At 38.7% G+C, this 17,075-nt stretch overlaps 1 protein-coding gene across 2 annotated transcripts in view; it reads right to left on the bottom strand.

Moving 5' to 3' along the window:
• The window catches only part of LOC306873630 (testican-3-like), a gene marked incomplete at its 5' end in the record, with an annotated part of 38,121 nt that extends 31,402 nt beyond the window's left edge, over nucleotides 1-6,719 (bottom strand). The window contains 2 exons of one of the 2 annotated variants that reach the window (XM_079423053.1): nucleotides 6,431-6,541; nucleotides 6,626-6,719. In XM_079423053.1, the coding sequence (XP_079279179.1) occupies nucleotides 6,431-6,541 (111 nt within the window). Of the gene's footprint in view, nucleotides 1-6,430; nucleotides 6,548-6,625 lie in introns of those variants that run through there. The other variant, XM_079423052.1, reaches the window with a different exon arrangement.
• Between the last annotated feature and the right edge of the window lie 10,356 nt (nucleotides 6,720-17,075).

Below are 17,075 nucleotides of genomic sequence, written 5' to 3' on the forward strand. Positions count from 1 at the left end.
GTTTTGTGCCGTTGATCGTGGTCATCATCCCCAATAAATAAAACATTTATTCATGCTTGGGTGTCAGCGGTGAATCCAGTGGCGAGAAATCCCCCACCACTATCTGCAAACTGGCATTTCAGATCTTCCTCCATTTTGTTAGTAACACCCCAACTTCCAACGATCCAATCAATTCTTGAAGGACGAAATCAAGTCCCGCCCTCTCATTTCAGATGCCGTTTCACTCGGATATACGACACAGTAGTCAAGTCAAGTCACCTTTATTAATACAGATTGTGTCAAAGCACTTAACAGTATCAAATTGGAGGACAGAGTGTCAGTAATGTATAAAAATAAGATTAAACACTCAATTTTCAGTTAAGGCATTTCATTATTGAGTTCAGAGATGTCATAGTCTAGATCAGTTTAGTTTAAATGGTATCTGCTAAATCAAATTGACGATAATCACTAGAAATTAATTGTCCCCAACTGAGCAAGCCAGAGGCGACAGTAGAGAAGAAAAGACAATCGCAACTTCCGTTTCATGCTGACTTTAAACAAGTTTTATGGCTAGCTGCCTTTTCTAGTTTTAGAATTAGTTTGTTATAGTTTTTAATGGAATTTAATATTTACTGCATTTTTTTGTATTTGTGTTTTAAAGGCAACTGCAATGAAGCATCAAGAAAGACATGTGGAGCAGGCCAGCCACCCTGAGACTGATAATGGTAAGCGAACAATTATGGTTTTGAGAGGTTTGTATATTCTATATGAGGTTTGCCTTTTAAAAGTGCCATTTCTATTTCTACTTGTTTTTCAGAGAAGACATTTCTGTCACTAACAAAGTGGATGGTGAGCAAAGGTGGTGGCCACGTTTTGGAGCAGCACCTGGGTTTTGCAGATGTATTCTTTGTCTTTTTCCCCATTATGTTTCTGTTGCCTAAAGATTCTTTGTGAGGATAAATCCAAAGGACACAACATAATGCACTGCAAAACGTCCCAAGACAGGAAAAATGGTGAAGAAGCACTGTTCCAGCATCGGAAGACTGTAATTTTAAGTGTTATACATGCAATGTTTTAAATAAAGAATTTGATATTTTGTAATTATTGTGTCTGTTTTAATTAAATGCCGGTAATACCTATGTAGAGTAAACATAAAATGAATTTTATATAAAAAATAATCAAATCTAACTAAATTAAAATGAATGAATTACAGTAGTATACTGATTATTTTTTTTATAGTAATTTAATGTAAAACAGTACAGTTTGCAACTGTAAATCAAATACAGTTTGCTACTGTAAATCTTAATTACAGTAACATACTGGTAATAGTGTTGCCAATAATTTACTGTAAAATCCCTTTGAAATGTCTAACAGTGCACAACTCTCTACATTAAATTCCTTTGGACTTCCAGTGATTTTGTCACAACACACCATAGCTTTGGTTTGTAAGGCAAAGTTAGGTTCAATTAGCTTCATGATTAGAATCAGCTGCATTAGATTTTGGTGAGGGAAAATGAATGTACATTAACAGCACTCAAATACACAAGTATGCCTGTGTTTTTGTGTCCATGTGGACTGTCCTAAGGGTTATTCTCATAAACATGGCAAAATTTCTCCTCACTCTCCATTAGCTCAAGGCCTGGAGCAGACTGCCAACCTCCATTCCATTAAGTGGACAAAGAAAAGAGGGTGAATGAGAGAACAGAGCAACAGACACAGAGACAAAGCTGTAAGTATGAAAGAAAAAAGGAAGATACAGAGTATAGCGCAGGCATCCTCAAATCTGGCCCACTGCTGCAGAGTTTAGCTCTAACCCTAATTAATAAACCCATCTGAGCATGCTAATCAGATTCTTCAAGATCATAAGAAAATCACAGGTAGGTGAGTTTGATCAGGGTTGGAGCTAAACTCTGCAACAGATTGGCCCTCCAGGGAAAGATTTGAGGAACCCTGGTATAGAGTATGAATTAGTTATCTTCAATTAATATATATTCTTCAACATGATCTCTCAATATGCTAGTACAGGAGTTTATGAAACAAAATTCAGAGTATGAAACACTACCCAATGGATGAAAAAAGTCTAAATGTCCCCAAACTAGTCATTTAACCTTAGTATAAAATCTGGAAATAACATTTTCATTCTCAGTGGTATTGTATTGTCTCAATAATATTGGTAATGTCTTTGTGGGGAAGATCTAATAGAGATTTCCCAGGGGGACATTTTTATTGCACCACTCAAAATTAATCAAAGTCCTACAAATGAATGAACAGGAATGTTTGTTGCTTTAAAGCTGTGGTTCTCGAACATTTTCACTCGAATGCCCTCCGTTTAAAAAAAATAATAATAAAATTGAAGTCACCCTGCTCCCATTAACCATGGGTAATTTTGTGATTCCAGACATTTCAAAAACTGTATGTCCTTCAATAAGAACAATCTTATATAAAAGTTGAAGGGGGAAAGAAATATTATTGCATTTTACATTTAGATTTTAGTGTATGTGTTTTTAGGAGTTTTAATTTAGATTATTACTGGATTATTTTAATATAGTAATGATAATTTACTAATTTAAATAATTTTAAGTCACCCTGTACCCCTTGTACAAGGTTATCCTACAAAAATAAATCTGTCATCTCACCATTGTTGTTGCAAAGTCATTTGCTCTTATTTTTCCAGTGGAACACAATTTTTGGAACATTTAGTGCATGACAGGCTTGGCCACTATGAAATGTTGTTGTATAGAAATATGTAGCTACTTCAAAGATTTTGCTTTTGTGTTTCACACAGAAAAAGGGCATATTACAATATATAAAATAATGAATAAATATGTCAAATTAAATTTTTAAGTAAGCTTTTAAGTAAACTTAGTTCGAATGGTTAACTGACAATTATATTGATAAACTTTGTCAACTGAAGTAACTTTGGCTTTTATTTTTAGATTTTATCAGCTATATTAAATGCAACCAAATAATTCATTAGTAATCAGACTGATGCCTCAGTCGGACTGAAAGGCCTTCATATAAACACCTCAAAAGATCTGACCAAATAAGCTAAATAAAATTTTGATTTGATTGGATTGGTTGGTGTAGACCGGCAATAATGTCTGAATCTGAATATTTTGTCAATCAGATTAAAAAATACCTAACATACATGCGCAGTGCCATGTGTACAGTATGTTTACCTACGTTTGACATCCTTTAAATTTATGTCTTACGAACTGGTCAGTGGAGGAGGACTGAATATTTACAAAATATTTGGTAAAAATGCTTTTTTTTTTTTAACACATATTAGCTTTTATTTTTAGATATATCATCAAGGCAAAAATTACAATTATACTCACTGTAGCTTAAGTGACATTATCACGGTGGCTTTCTCCAGTTCTGAATGTGGAATACATCTAATAAACATGTAAATGCATATATGAACCATTTTAGTACTGCAAAAGCACTGCAGCTTTTCCTTTTTGTGAGATAAAGTCTTTCCTGTCACTAGGATGTTTTCCAGTCATGTCCTTTACACCAAAGTCAAACACATGCTCGTAGATTGGCTGTGTTTCTCAATCAAGCCTCTCACAAAGTCATAGAAAATTCTCCATATTCTTTTACTACCTCCTCTGGCGACATTAGCCTGAAGTTGATAGAGCGTTAAAAATGTCACTATAGCACAGCTGACAGTGAAGTCAAGAGTGTGTGTATGTGTGTGTGTGACAGACACAGAAGATGTTTGACACTGCAGGGGGATCACTGATAGCCATTTTCAGCCTGTCAATCTCACAAAGCCACACACATACACACACTTCACCAAACAAAAGCTTGACAGCCTGTGCTTCCCGTATATGTGCAGTGTCTCAGAACTTAAATATGATTGGGGTCTGTCAGAGTCTTTCAGTAATTGCTTTGCTGTAAAGGCCAGTTGATTACGGGAAAATATCTTGTTGAGCCGCGTTTGCTGAACAACTAATCTGCATAAATCACTTTCTCTTTGCTGATGGCCTAAAGTGTCCCATAGAAAGTAATCTTTGATGTGCCTTTAGCTGCGAAGCTGGAAAAAAAGAAGCACGAGAAGACGATTGAGAGATAGTTTTCATGTGTGCATGCACTGTAAAATAAAAAGGGAATTATGTTTTATCCAGCATATGTGATTTTTGAGTTGCAGATTAAGAAACGTGAGCCACTTCAACTTCTAAAACACAAAATTCCCTGTAAACTTGCCTAATAGAGTTGCCTAAACAGTTTATTATTGAGCAATGCTGGGTTTGTGAGTTCCCAGCATTCATTGCATAATGAAATTATAATATGGTTATTGTTACAGAATTATTGTTGTAATGTTTGTTCTTTCTTGTTCTTAAAGCGATAGTTCATCCAAAAATAAAAAATCTGTCATCATTTACTTGCATTGTGCCAAACCTGTCCATTTCCTTGTGCAGAACACACAAGAAGATATTTCTTTTGACAGAATTTTTGGGTGAATTAACCTTTGACTATTTGTTTTATGGTCATGTTAATGCAGTCCATCTTTTTTTCTAATGTTTGTTGATTGTCATGAAGCATTTTTTTGTGATAATTGTTGAAGCCACTGTTAACTACTGCACAAACAGTAATATCTTTGCTTTGCAAAATGTTGTTGTCTTTTGGAACAAACATAAAAAGAAAGCCAATGCAAATCTAAAAAAATGGCTGATTTACAATTTGATGAACAAGAAGCCTTTAGCTGTTCTGACAAGAAAATGTTGGCTGAATGAGAGCAATAAAATTCAAACTGTCTGAATGAAAGTAGTATTATACAGTTATTACGAATCTCAGGTATTAAAATGTCAATGCATCATGACTTTCTTGATATTTAAATAAACCTCAATGTCACTCGTGTTCTGTTTCTTGATGCCACCAGTTTAAAAGTGTCAAGTTTTTACTGGCGTTCCCATGAAGTACACTTGAATAATTGACTGAAATTAGAGTGTGTAAACAGTAAAAGAAAGGGGGAGAGAGACAGAATAATCAGGTATGCCACCCATGTGACTGATTTAACCACATCCCTTACATAAACAACATTACCGCAAATATGCACACAGGAGGAAATGGAAGTCCTCTGGTCCAGATGATATCATTACACTGAGTGTTCACTGTCAATTAACATCATGTTTATAAAGAACCTTGTTATGTAACTCGACACATCTTGATTGTTGTTTTGATGTTGATGTGCATTCAGACAAGCTATCAGGGCTTGTCAGTTTTGGTTTGCCAGCTACTGTGCGCAGGTTTAAAAGATATTGTTCTATGCATCTTATTTTTGAGTATTTTGTTCTAATACAGTGTTTCTCAGCATTTCTTTGTCTTGTATTTTAATCAACACGAAACCAGAAATTAGTTTCTCCTACATCATACACAATAGTTAGGTCCGGTCCATGAAATTAATTGGTTGAGCAGCATTTTAAGAGCTGTTTTTTTTTTTTATATAAAGCAGGGTTTACAAGTGTGCAGAGAGCGGGAAATGGAAGAGTGATTACAAAAGGCTTTGAGTGGGGAGCGAAAATCACATAAACTATTCCAGACTGGCTTTCGACATGCACAAGCTTGATGTTTTTGCCTTCTTTTGGAACTATTTTGTTTATAAATAAGAAACATACAAACTAACTTGCTTATTTTGCCCGTAATGCTGCTCAATATCTTCTAGTTTATTAATGGATGTGTAAATTCCATATTACACTCACAATCATGTCATTGTTCTGACTATCAGCATATGTGTAGCATATTCATTTAAAAAATTTGACAGTGCTAATATTTTTAGAATTTAATAAGTCATTTTCTGTTTTATAGATTTAATGAAGAAAATATTTCCTATACCCAGGTACTAGAAATATCTCAGGGTAAGTGTAGCAAGGCTGAAAACCACTGCACTAAGACATGCACGCACGCACGCGCACGCGTCAAGCATCGCAACATCCGCAGGTGAAAGAAATACTTGTCATTGTATGTAAGATGCTCTCATTTCTGGTCTTTGTATCAGACAAACCAAGTGCTCCGGCTGACAGACACAAAGCTAATATAGTTCAGACCTCGTCTTACTGTATTAGCTCGTGGATGGTTAAAATAGCCGCTTCAAAGCCCACTTAGCGGCGCAGAAGTGACGCACTGAGTCTAATTGATTGGTGACTGTCTTCCGTAAAAATACTGAAATCGGAAATCTAAATACAGATTTACTGAAGGCGTACTTGCTTTATACAGACCAAATGAAATCCCATGCTGCTTCTTACTAAACATTCAGCGTTTTACCGTAAATATACATGACACACGCTCTCAAACAAAACATACAGACCCAAATTACAGAAACCGAGTAAGCTGCATACCTAGTCAACATCAATTCAAGCGCGCTTTCGATGCCCAAAAACGCGGTCTAGGTAGACCGCTCTCTAGATTAAGGGAATGAGCAACTATTATGAAGGAGAGCAGCACTCACATCTCTGAATTTGTCCCATCTCCCGGTCAACCATTTGTCGTCCAAAACATTGCCGTTGCGGGCAGAAGCTCCGGCGATCAGCAGCGCGCACACACCGACTAGCACAAGCATCTGCATCGAGACAGAGAGAGAAATCAACACCCTGATAAACAGCGGCATGAAACGCCGAATAACCAGTAATCCCTTATGCATCACCTTCAAGAGGAGGATGTGAGCGCTGTCATTGACTGAAGAGCTCCGTGCAAAGACTCAACTGATCTTCACCAACCTCTCTCTCTCTCTCTCTCTCTCGATAAAGTGTATGCTAGAGAAGGCGGACGTGGGTGAGTGCGCTGTCTTTCCATTTAACATCGAATCTCTAATTATTTTCTCTCTATATGGGCTATAAACGTACATCTGACAAATGTAAATGATCAAATAAATACATAAATAAATATTCAATTTAAATTAACATACTAAACTTGTACAAACGTGCCTACACTTCTCGCAAATCAAACTCTTACGAGGGTTGTGGGACGAACGAAATTATATTCGATTAATAATAATAAAAAAATTATAATAATAAAATAAATTTAAATGCAAAAATAAAACAAATAGCGCAAACAAAAAGATAAATTATAAATAATAGACCCTTTTGTTATTGGCGCGTCTAAAGATTTCTTATGCGTCATGTGTGAAATAATAATGTCTGTGTGCATGTGTGTAAAACAACAAACTGACGATTTATATGCTTAATCATATGTAATTATATACATTGCTGTGATTAATTGTGGCATGGAATAATAATGTAGCTGTAATAGTTGTCTGCTGAAATTGAAATATATATATATAGCCTATATCTTCATGACTAGATTTACACTGTGAGTTTGTCTTAAGTTTACACGTTTTAGATGTGAGTCACTCAACCGAAGGGAATCCTGTCAGATCATCTATCCTTTGAGTAAAAGCTGTGCGGGTTGGCCAATCTGGTTTCGTTCATTAAAGTAAACCTTTTCTAATAACAATTGCGGAATAGTGCAGAATAGTGTCCCCATCACTATACTGGGGCGTTAGGACCCACACAGACCGCAGGGTGAGCACCCCCTGCTGGCCTCACTAACACCTCTTCCAACAGCAACCTAGTTTTCCCAGGAGGTCTCCCATCCAGGTACTGACCAGTCTCAACCCTGCTTAGCTTCAGTGGGCAACCAGTCTTGGGCTACAGGGTGATATGGCTGTGGCTGTATAGAGGACATTTTGTATTTGCATTTGCGAAGAGATCTATGGCGGCCCTGCCGTATAAGAATTCCCAAATTTGATTCACCCCCTGTGGGTGGAGTACCCATTCTCCGTATAACGGTTTTCCCCTTGACAGGAGATCTGCCCCAACATTCAGGACTTCCGGGACGTGCGTCGCACGCAGCGAGCTGAAGTGCGCGGTGCTCCAGACAATCAGCTTGCGCGCTAGATTGTGCAGGACAGGTACAACGAACACGTACCCCCTTGGCGACTGATATACGCCACCATCGTCATGTTGCCTGCCCTGACTAGAACATGAAACCCTTCCAGGAATGGGAGGAAATGCTTCAGTGCCAGAAAAACTGCCATCAACTCCAACAGGTTTATGTGAAGTTTGCGATGCTGGGGCGTCCAACGACCGTTTACAGATCTGCCCTGAAAAACAGCTCCCCATCCCGACAGGGATGCATCCGTTGTCACCACTTTTCTCAGAGACACGCCCCCCAGCAGAACCCCTGTCCTGAATACACAGGGGTTTCTCCACTGATGAAGAGCCATCACGCACTCCGTGGATATTCTCACTCTGCGCAAGAGGTGCATGCGAGGACACAGGTGCCTCGCAGCTACCCAATGCTGAAAGTCTCTCATTTTTAGCATGCCCAGCGGGACCATCGACAACGACGAATCCATCATGCCCATAAGTCGGAGACAGGTCCTGAACGAGACCAGGTTTCCTTTGTGAAACTGGGCTAGACACTGATAAAATGGCATTATCCTCCTTTCTGAGAGCATGGCGCGGTATTAGATTAGATTAGATTCAACTTTATTGTCATTGCACATGTGGGTACAAGGCAACGAAATACAATAGAGAAGAAGAATACAGCATAACATGAGGAAGGAGAGGAGAAAAAAATAATCCCCATACTATACTCCTTCGGGAGTACAGTGTGAGAACAGGAAAAACACCTCAGCAACAAAAGCACAATCAATACAGAGTCACAGGACTTGCAAATGGGGGGGGGTAATCCAGCTCAGACGAGCAGCCACCCAGACCTGCAGCCTCTCAGCGCTAAACACAGACCCGCTTGTCAGACTGGCGGTACAAAGCGGCAAAGGCGTTGGATGGGGGTTTGGGAGGTGAATGCATATCTGTATATATGTGTGTGTGTATGTGAGTTCGTGTATTTGTAGGCCTGGAGATCCGCCACGCTGGTATTCAAAACAAGTTGTCTCAGTCCGCAGATTGTGATAGATACACAGCAATTGCCATGGAAACGGCCTTGATCGGGACCCAGACGGAGTCGACAATCACCAGGTGTCTGTGGGAGGGGTCAGGAAGCAAGAGCGTCTCACTGCAGTGCTCTTCCGGGGGGTTGTTTTCAGCACGACCTTGTCCGAGGCAGTTCTGGTTGTTTAGGGAAGCCGAAAGAAGATAAGATTGCAATTGTTTGGTCTTGGTGCGAGCAGCTGCATACCAATTTCACAGCTACTCTCTTTGTCCATTCTGGTCTCCAAATCCATCAATTTTTCGTGAGCTTCTCCGTGATAGAATCCATACTGCGGTTGATAGTTTCAGTCTCAGTGCTGACCGCTCTGCCCACTGCTTCAATCATGACGGGCAGCCTTGTGAGGCTTTGAACAGCTGTTCCCGTCTTCTGAATTCTCTGATAACCCAGGGCAAAGCCTAATCCAATCAGCAGAAAACCCGTTATCATGGTTCCGAATAGGTAGATGTCTTCAATGTCCTCCACGGAAAGAGCCGCCAGACACACGACCCGCCATCTCTCCCATGCGTCCATCGTGTAGCCAGTAGCGAACGTTCCGGCCGGACAATTGGGCTTCCCTGAAGCCAGGGCTCTTGTAGAAAATATGGTGTCAATTGCGTTGAGAGACCAGTTGATCAAATCCATGATTTTTCGGTTTGGAGAGCAGTGCAGAAAGAGTGTCTCAAGTGTTAGACAATAGACAAGACGAGAAAGCAAGCAGGGAAGATAAGGGGAGGAGAGGAGAGAAAAAGCGTCTGCCTTCGCTGAGAGCCAAACGAGAATATGTATGTAGGCATGTCACCGAGTCTATTCGCAAGCCTAGATGCTCTATCTCCTGGGAGGGAATCAGTTGGCTTTTGGCATAGTTGATCCTGAACCGCAGATTCGTGAGATGAGACGTGAGCATCTCTGTGGCCCGCTCGGCACGCGCCCACGAAGGAGCGCATATAAGATAATCATCCAAATAAGCAGATAATGCCGCTTCTATGCACCTGCTGAACACACGTGGAGCCAGGCGATGAACTCCATGCGAGTGTTAAAGCTGATTTTTGCTGATGAAACTGCAAACTATTTTCTTCAGTAAATGTTTCTTTATTTAATTGCATCTCTGACTCCTGGGGGCTATTCCATAAAAGACGCTAAGAAAAGCGGGGATTAAAGTCCAAAACCTGACTTGAACTAACCTAACAAATCAATCGGGACTAAAGCGGTTCCATAAACGACAATTCAAGTTCACGCAATCTGACTAATGCTATCCAGGTTCAGTGAGTCAGGATAATGTGACGTACACGCTTATTCTGAAGCAGCCCTTAATGTCGATCATGGATCAAATCGATCCACCATAGCAAACAGCGAATATTTGTGCTGTTTAACGCATTTGAAACATTGTGTTTTCCTCAGTGCATAACTGATACGTCACAGGTATATTTTTTACATCTGTAAATGTCATAAAGCCATGCAAATATATCCATTTAGCTGTCAGGAGTGGGCGGGGCTTATGCGAGAGAACGAGCGCTGCGGCGCGCATGCGCGCTACACAGACGGAGCAGAATAGAATACTAGCGCAAGAATTCTGAATAAAATATACATTCTGCTAAAATATTTGTTGTTGGACATTAAATGTGACACATAGAATTTTACTACATATAAGTGTATTTTTATGATAGCAGCAACTGTTAATCACTAGCTCAAATTAGTTAAATGTGTGTTCCTCTTATCAGTTAAAATGTACTCTGATTTCTATTATAAATTTACATTTTTAATTCAGTGATTTTAACTTTTGATTGTGTTTTTATGCTTTAATGCTTTAAAGAGCCATTTTAGATTGTAATGTTTTAATGTTCTAATAACCATAAAAGGTACAGCTGTCATAAATTCATAGAGAAAGGCTGTATGGCTATAAACTTCTGATCAACTTCTGATTTAACTATGTTAAAATGTCATTCGCCTACATTTTGGGCACAATACATTACATACAGTTGGTTGTAGCCTATTATTTATTTATTTGATTATTTAAGGTGTATTTTCTGTGTACTTTTATTTTTGGACCGATAATGAATTAAACTGACTGTATGTGAGAGAGTCAGTGGTAATATCGATGCGTTCCTATTGGTCAGAGTTAGAGGAGCTCAGCTTAGCCTGACAGTTAGCCTGCTCTGGACCAGGTTAGTTTGCCAGCATAGGTTGCCGGGGTAACTGAGTTTGAACTTTTTTAAGTTTGATTTATGAAACCGAATCTACCAAAAATAAGCCTGACTAACCGAAATAAGCCTGGCTTATACTCTAATCTTGGTTTATGGAACAGCCCCCAGGTCTTTGTTCATCATACCTGGTCCTTGGGTTTTAACTGTAATTCCCCAACAACCATTACAGAGTCTCACTCAGCACTTGCAAAAACCAAATTCTTGGTGTTTTTGGAGCGACATTTTAAAGCTTTACACTTTCTTCAGATATACCTAATCCCTTAAAGAGATATAATCCCGTAAATAATTTTTGTAAAGAAAATTTACCCTTGATTGGTATCTATTTAGAACTCCTCTTATGGATCCTAAATCGATCTAAAAGACCTACAGACCTTCACACAGCATACAGTTCAACATTTTCATAAATCAACTTACAAGTTTTAGTATTACAATAAGCCTTGAGTCATAAATCTGACTATACATTCACACACATCAAACATAATTTTCCTTTATCTCTTGTCAGTTTCAGTGCTTAGGCCTGTTTCACACATACAGTGTCTGTTGTGTGACCAACGCATATTCATCATCACACATATTAACAGGTTACAGCATTCCCACTGTGCGTGTGAGCAGCATTGCATCCTCAGAAGCCTCCCTGGCATGCCACTGAACACAGACTTTCTTGCTGTGTGTCACACTGAACTCAGCAGGAAAAACGTGCACTTTAAAGCGATTTATTAACAGTCTATAGGCTTTTATGAAGAAACATAAAATATTAGCACAAACTACTTGCCCACTGTATGAAAAAGGCTTGTTTTAAGCAGTTTTTTTGAGTTCCATTTTGTGTAGAGTTCAGTAATTATCATTTAAGTGTAAATGTGATTTTAAGGTTTTTTTTCTACAAATATCTGTCAATGGACAACTCTTGATCATTTTTTTTTTGTAAATATAATGTATGACATATGGGCTTATTAACAGAAATATTAACCCACACTGTAAGAAAAACAAATGTAGAAAACCAGATAATGTCCTGGCTGAAAATTACTAGTACAACAAGTTTATTGACATTTTCTTCAACCCTACAACACAACAAAAACAATGCAGTGTGCAATTTAAAATATGAGGAAATCACCTGTGAAAAATCAACACGGCAAATCCCTTCATATTCACACCATGGCTGAAATTAGAAAAAACTTTTTTTTCTTTCTTTTTTTCTGTTATGCCACTTCGCTTTTACACTTGTGTTTGTATTGTGAAACAGGCCTTAAAGGAATAGTTCACACAAAAGTGAAATGTGATGTTTTTATCAGCTGCTTGAACTGTCATTCTGACGGCACCCATTCACTGCAGAGGATCCATTGGTGAGGAAGCGATGTAATGCAAAATTTCTCCAACTCTGTTCTAATGAGAAAAGAAAATAAAATAAATATCAAAATCTTAATCTACCTCTTGGCTGGCCTGAGAGTGAATACATTTTCAACAAATCTTCCTTTTTTTGGGGTGAACTATTCATTTAAAGGCAAACCTAAAAATGAAATTTATTTCACTCACCCTTGTGTCATTCTAAACCTAACATTCTTTTCATTCATTCTATTCAGTGTAAGACAAAAGAAGATTTTAAAGAATGTTGGTTTTGGTTACCACTGTCCACTTACCATGGACAAATAAACACAGAGGCATTTCTCAAAATATCTCCTTTTATGTTCCACAGCAGAAAGAAAGGCAGTGTACATAGTATTTTCTCAGAATCTGTTGTCAGGACTTGAGGCAAGTTTATTGGGCTAGTAAAAATGAATAAGTAATGGTGGACAAAGAAAGTACTGCAGCATGTAAGAAATTAAGGAGTCTGGGGTACATCTAACTAAGACCAATAAAATATTTAAAGCAGAAAAATGGTCTAAGAGCTAGTGGGTCATCTGAATCCATAAGAGAGAATGATGTGGGAATAAGCTTTTAATGTGTGACGGAACTATATTTCTTAGAGAAGGAAAGCACCCTCTGCTGTTTGAAAGAGAAGTTAAAAAACTCTAGATAATGACTTAGCATGTTTATTTTTTTATTTTATTTATTATTTTTTTATTGTGTGACAGAGGTATAATGGAACAATAATGAATTGTGTAGTATTTGTGTGCCAAAATACTTGCAGGAAACAAAGTAATTCTGGATAAAAACAAAACAATTACATTAATGTACATTGCTGTTTTGCACAAACACAAACACACTCTGGACAAAAGACAAGTGTTCCGGGTATAGTGCTGTCTGTATTATTTAAAGCATGATTAAAAATGCAGCACTGTGCTTGAGATGTAGCAAAGAGTGATTTTCTTCTGCACACACACACAACACCTCTGCTTTCACTCTCTCTTACCATCGATAAGGTGTGCTGGCAGGTGGGAAAAGGGAGGTACATTTTCTCAGGGTTTTTTTTTTTTTTTTTTTGAGAGGAGTTTTCAGAGGAAATGACTGATTTCATATCAGTTTTTTGCAGAATTTGACCTCTTTCGCTTGCCTTTAAAAATATGTAAAAAAAAAAAAAAAAACGTGTAAATGTATGCATACCTATATTTCCTTTAAAAGGGATCTGAAAGTGTGAACAGATGGCCCAGCAGACGAATCAAAAGAGGAAACACACCTAACAAACAGACCCCCACAAAACTTATCCTCGCAGTACTTGGAGTGGTTTGCAATTTTTTTATAAACATTTTGTTATTAAAGAAATAGTTCACTCAACAATGAAAATTTGCTTAAATTTACTCACCCTCAAGATGAAGATGAGTTTGCTTCTTCATTGGACCATGACTTGGAGAAATTTAGCATTACATCACTTGCTCACCAATGGATTGCACTAAATGGGTGCCATCAAATGAGAATGCAAAAAACTGATAAAAGCATCACAATAATTCACAAGTTATCCACAAGACTCCAGTCCATCAATTAACATCTTGTGAGTGAAATCCATCAAGGCATTTTAAATTTTAACCATTGGCTGAAATATGGGACCATATTCCATTATAACACTTCCTCCAGTGAAATAGTCCATCCCCTGTTGACCTCTCTTATCAGAATTGTTTTGGACTGTTTTCAGTTGTAAACGGTGCTTGATCTGGGCATATTTTGGATTCCTGATTCAGACGACTTTCACTGCAGAAAGCAACATAATGGATAAAAGACTCTATTTTAGCCCGTAGAAAAAAACATCTTAATTTGTTTATAACAAACACAGCTTTCCCTTCACAAGATGTTAACTGATAGACAGCAGTCGTGTGGATTACTTTTGCATTATTGAGATACTTTTATTAGCTGTTTGGACTCATTCTGAAGGCAACCATTCACTGTAGAGGATAGATTAGAGAGCAAGTGATTTAATACTAAATTTCTCCAAATCTGTTCAGAGATAGTAGCTAAGGACATTGAGAATTAAAGCCGACAACTAGAACTGGGACATTAACATTTTAATTGACTGGACACCGGGACACACCTTGTCAGACTGGGACACCTGGGACTGGGACATATGAATATCTATATTGCTATCTACTTAGCATTTACAATGCGCATATTGTAAAAGACACACAAAAAACACATACAAAATGGGGACATCTAAATCAACTGGTTTTGTTCAAGTCAAAAATATTATTTAGCATCACGGAATCAACCTATATACATTAATTTATAACTAGCTAAACTCTGTTTTATATGTTAAATCAGGAATAATGAGCTCTTTAATGTTGCAGTTGTAGGTTACCGCCAGTGCAGTTTAAACTATTTATGGTGCAAAAACCAAGAGCACGGAATTTAAAAAAAATAATCTTTTAGATAAAGACTGAAAATCCTGTCATTATTAACTTACCCTCGTGTAATTCCAAGCTGTTATTTTATTTAAATTTTTTGCCCAACATAGAAAAACAACATATGTTAAACAACATTTAAGGTTTAACATTTTTTTCCATTCAGCCATCTAAAATCATTCATGGTGCTCATTATGCAAATATATCTAGCACTTTCTTTATGTCTCAGGTTCAAGAGCATCAAACCTGCACCATAGGTGTCATACTTCATTTCACGTCACTTGAGAGCTACATAGAGTAATGACTTGCATGAATGATTTGATTTGAAGGTGAAAATGAGTGCAAAGTTATCTTTAGAAGTTGTCTTTAGAAGATAGCATGTGAGTCTGGAAAAACCTGAGGGCTCCTATATTTCTAAAAGCAGTCTCAGCAACATCAAGGATGTGGATTTGATTATCAGGAAATGCAGAAAATGTATACTGTGAAATGTAAGTTGCATCGGGGGAAAACTGCCTACTAAATGCACAAATGTAATGTAAGTGAGAGTGAGTAATACTCAAGATGGCGCCGCGCATGGCAGCCATTGTGCTTGGCTCTCCAGTTGTTTTAGTGTTTTTGTTAGTTTTTACAGTTTTTTGTTTGTCAAATACGATCAGTTTCACCAGGGAAGAACTGCTGAACATTCGGCAGAACACACCACAAAATCTCCAACTGGTTTCCGAATATTCGGATGTTTTGCTGAACATAGTAGTCGGCGGAGCTGCAGCTCTGTTTAGACGCTTTAGGACATGCAGACGGGGCAAGCGAGCCGGCGCCCTCATGAAGCTCAGACAGCATGGATTTCGAATGCCGTTGCCTAGCATCCATCTGGCAAATCTCCGCACTCTACCCAACAAAACGGACAAACTCCTTCTGCTTTCCCGGACTTTTCAAACTCTGCTGCTCTGTGTTTCATGGAAACCTGGCTGAATGACGCCATCCCGGACAGCACGATTCATCTGCCTAATTACCAGCTGATCAGAGCAGATCGCGACACGGAATCAATGGGGAAATCGCGCGGTGGCGGGACATGTTTCTACATCAATGAAAGGTGGTGTACAGATGTAACAGTGTTAAAGAAGATATCCTGTTCAGATCTAGAAACGCTTTTCATCAACTGTAAACCTTTCTACTCACTGCGGGAGTTCTGCTCGTTCATTCTTGTGAGTGTCTACATTCCACCGCCAGCGCATGTGAACTCAGCTTTACAGAAACTCGCTGATCTGATCACAGACACAGAACAACAACACCCGGGCTCTGTTTTAATCATTCTCAGGGGCTTTAATAAAGTAAAAATTGCCAAAATACAGACAGCATGTTACATGTCCCACCAGAGACAGTAATATACTGGATCACTGTTACACAGCAATAAAGGATGCATATCACTCTGTCCCACGGGCAGCTTAGGACTCTCTGATCACTGTTTGGTTCGCTCTGTCTCGATCTTACTGATTGGAGTGTTTTTGAAGCTGCTGCAAACGATCTGGACGAGCTCACAGAGACTGTAACATCTTATATCAGTTTCTGTGAGGATTTGTGCATTCCTACCAAGACTCCTCTAACTTACAACAACGACAAACCATGGTTCACTGCAAAACTCAGACAGTTCCGACTGGCCAAAGAAGATGCTTACAGGAATGGGGACAGAGTCTTGTATAAACAGGCCAAATACACACTGGAAAAGGAGATCAGAGTGGCAAAGAGGAATTATTCCGATAAGCTAAGGATCCAATTCTCTTCCAGTGACACGGCTTCAGTGTGGAAAGGTCTGAAAGACATCACCAATTACAAGACACCATCCCCCAGCACTGTGGAGAATCAACAACTGGCAGGCAATCTGAATGAGTTCTACTGCAGGTTTGAAAAAACACCATTCACACCTCCTGCAACCCCCCTCTCCCCCACACCTGCACTGCAAATAAGAGAAGATGATGTGCGCCAAGTCTTCAGAAAGAACAAGAGAAGGAAGGCACCAGGCCCAGACGGTGTGACACCAGCCTGTCTGAAATCCTGTGCTGACCAGCTGGCCCCCATCTTCACACATATCTTCAACAGATCACTGGAGCTGTGTGAAGTCCCCTCATGCTTCAAACGCTCCACCATCATCCCCGTCCCTAAGAAAACCAAGATAACAAGACTTCACGACTACAGACCT

This window comes from Barbus barbus, assembly GCF_936440315.1.
Source record: "Barbus barbus genome assembly, chromosome: 8".
NCBI lineage: Eukaryota > Metazoa > Chordata > Actinopteri > Cypriniformes > Cyprinidae > Barbus > Barbus barbus.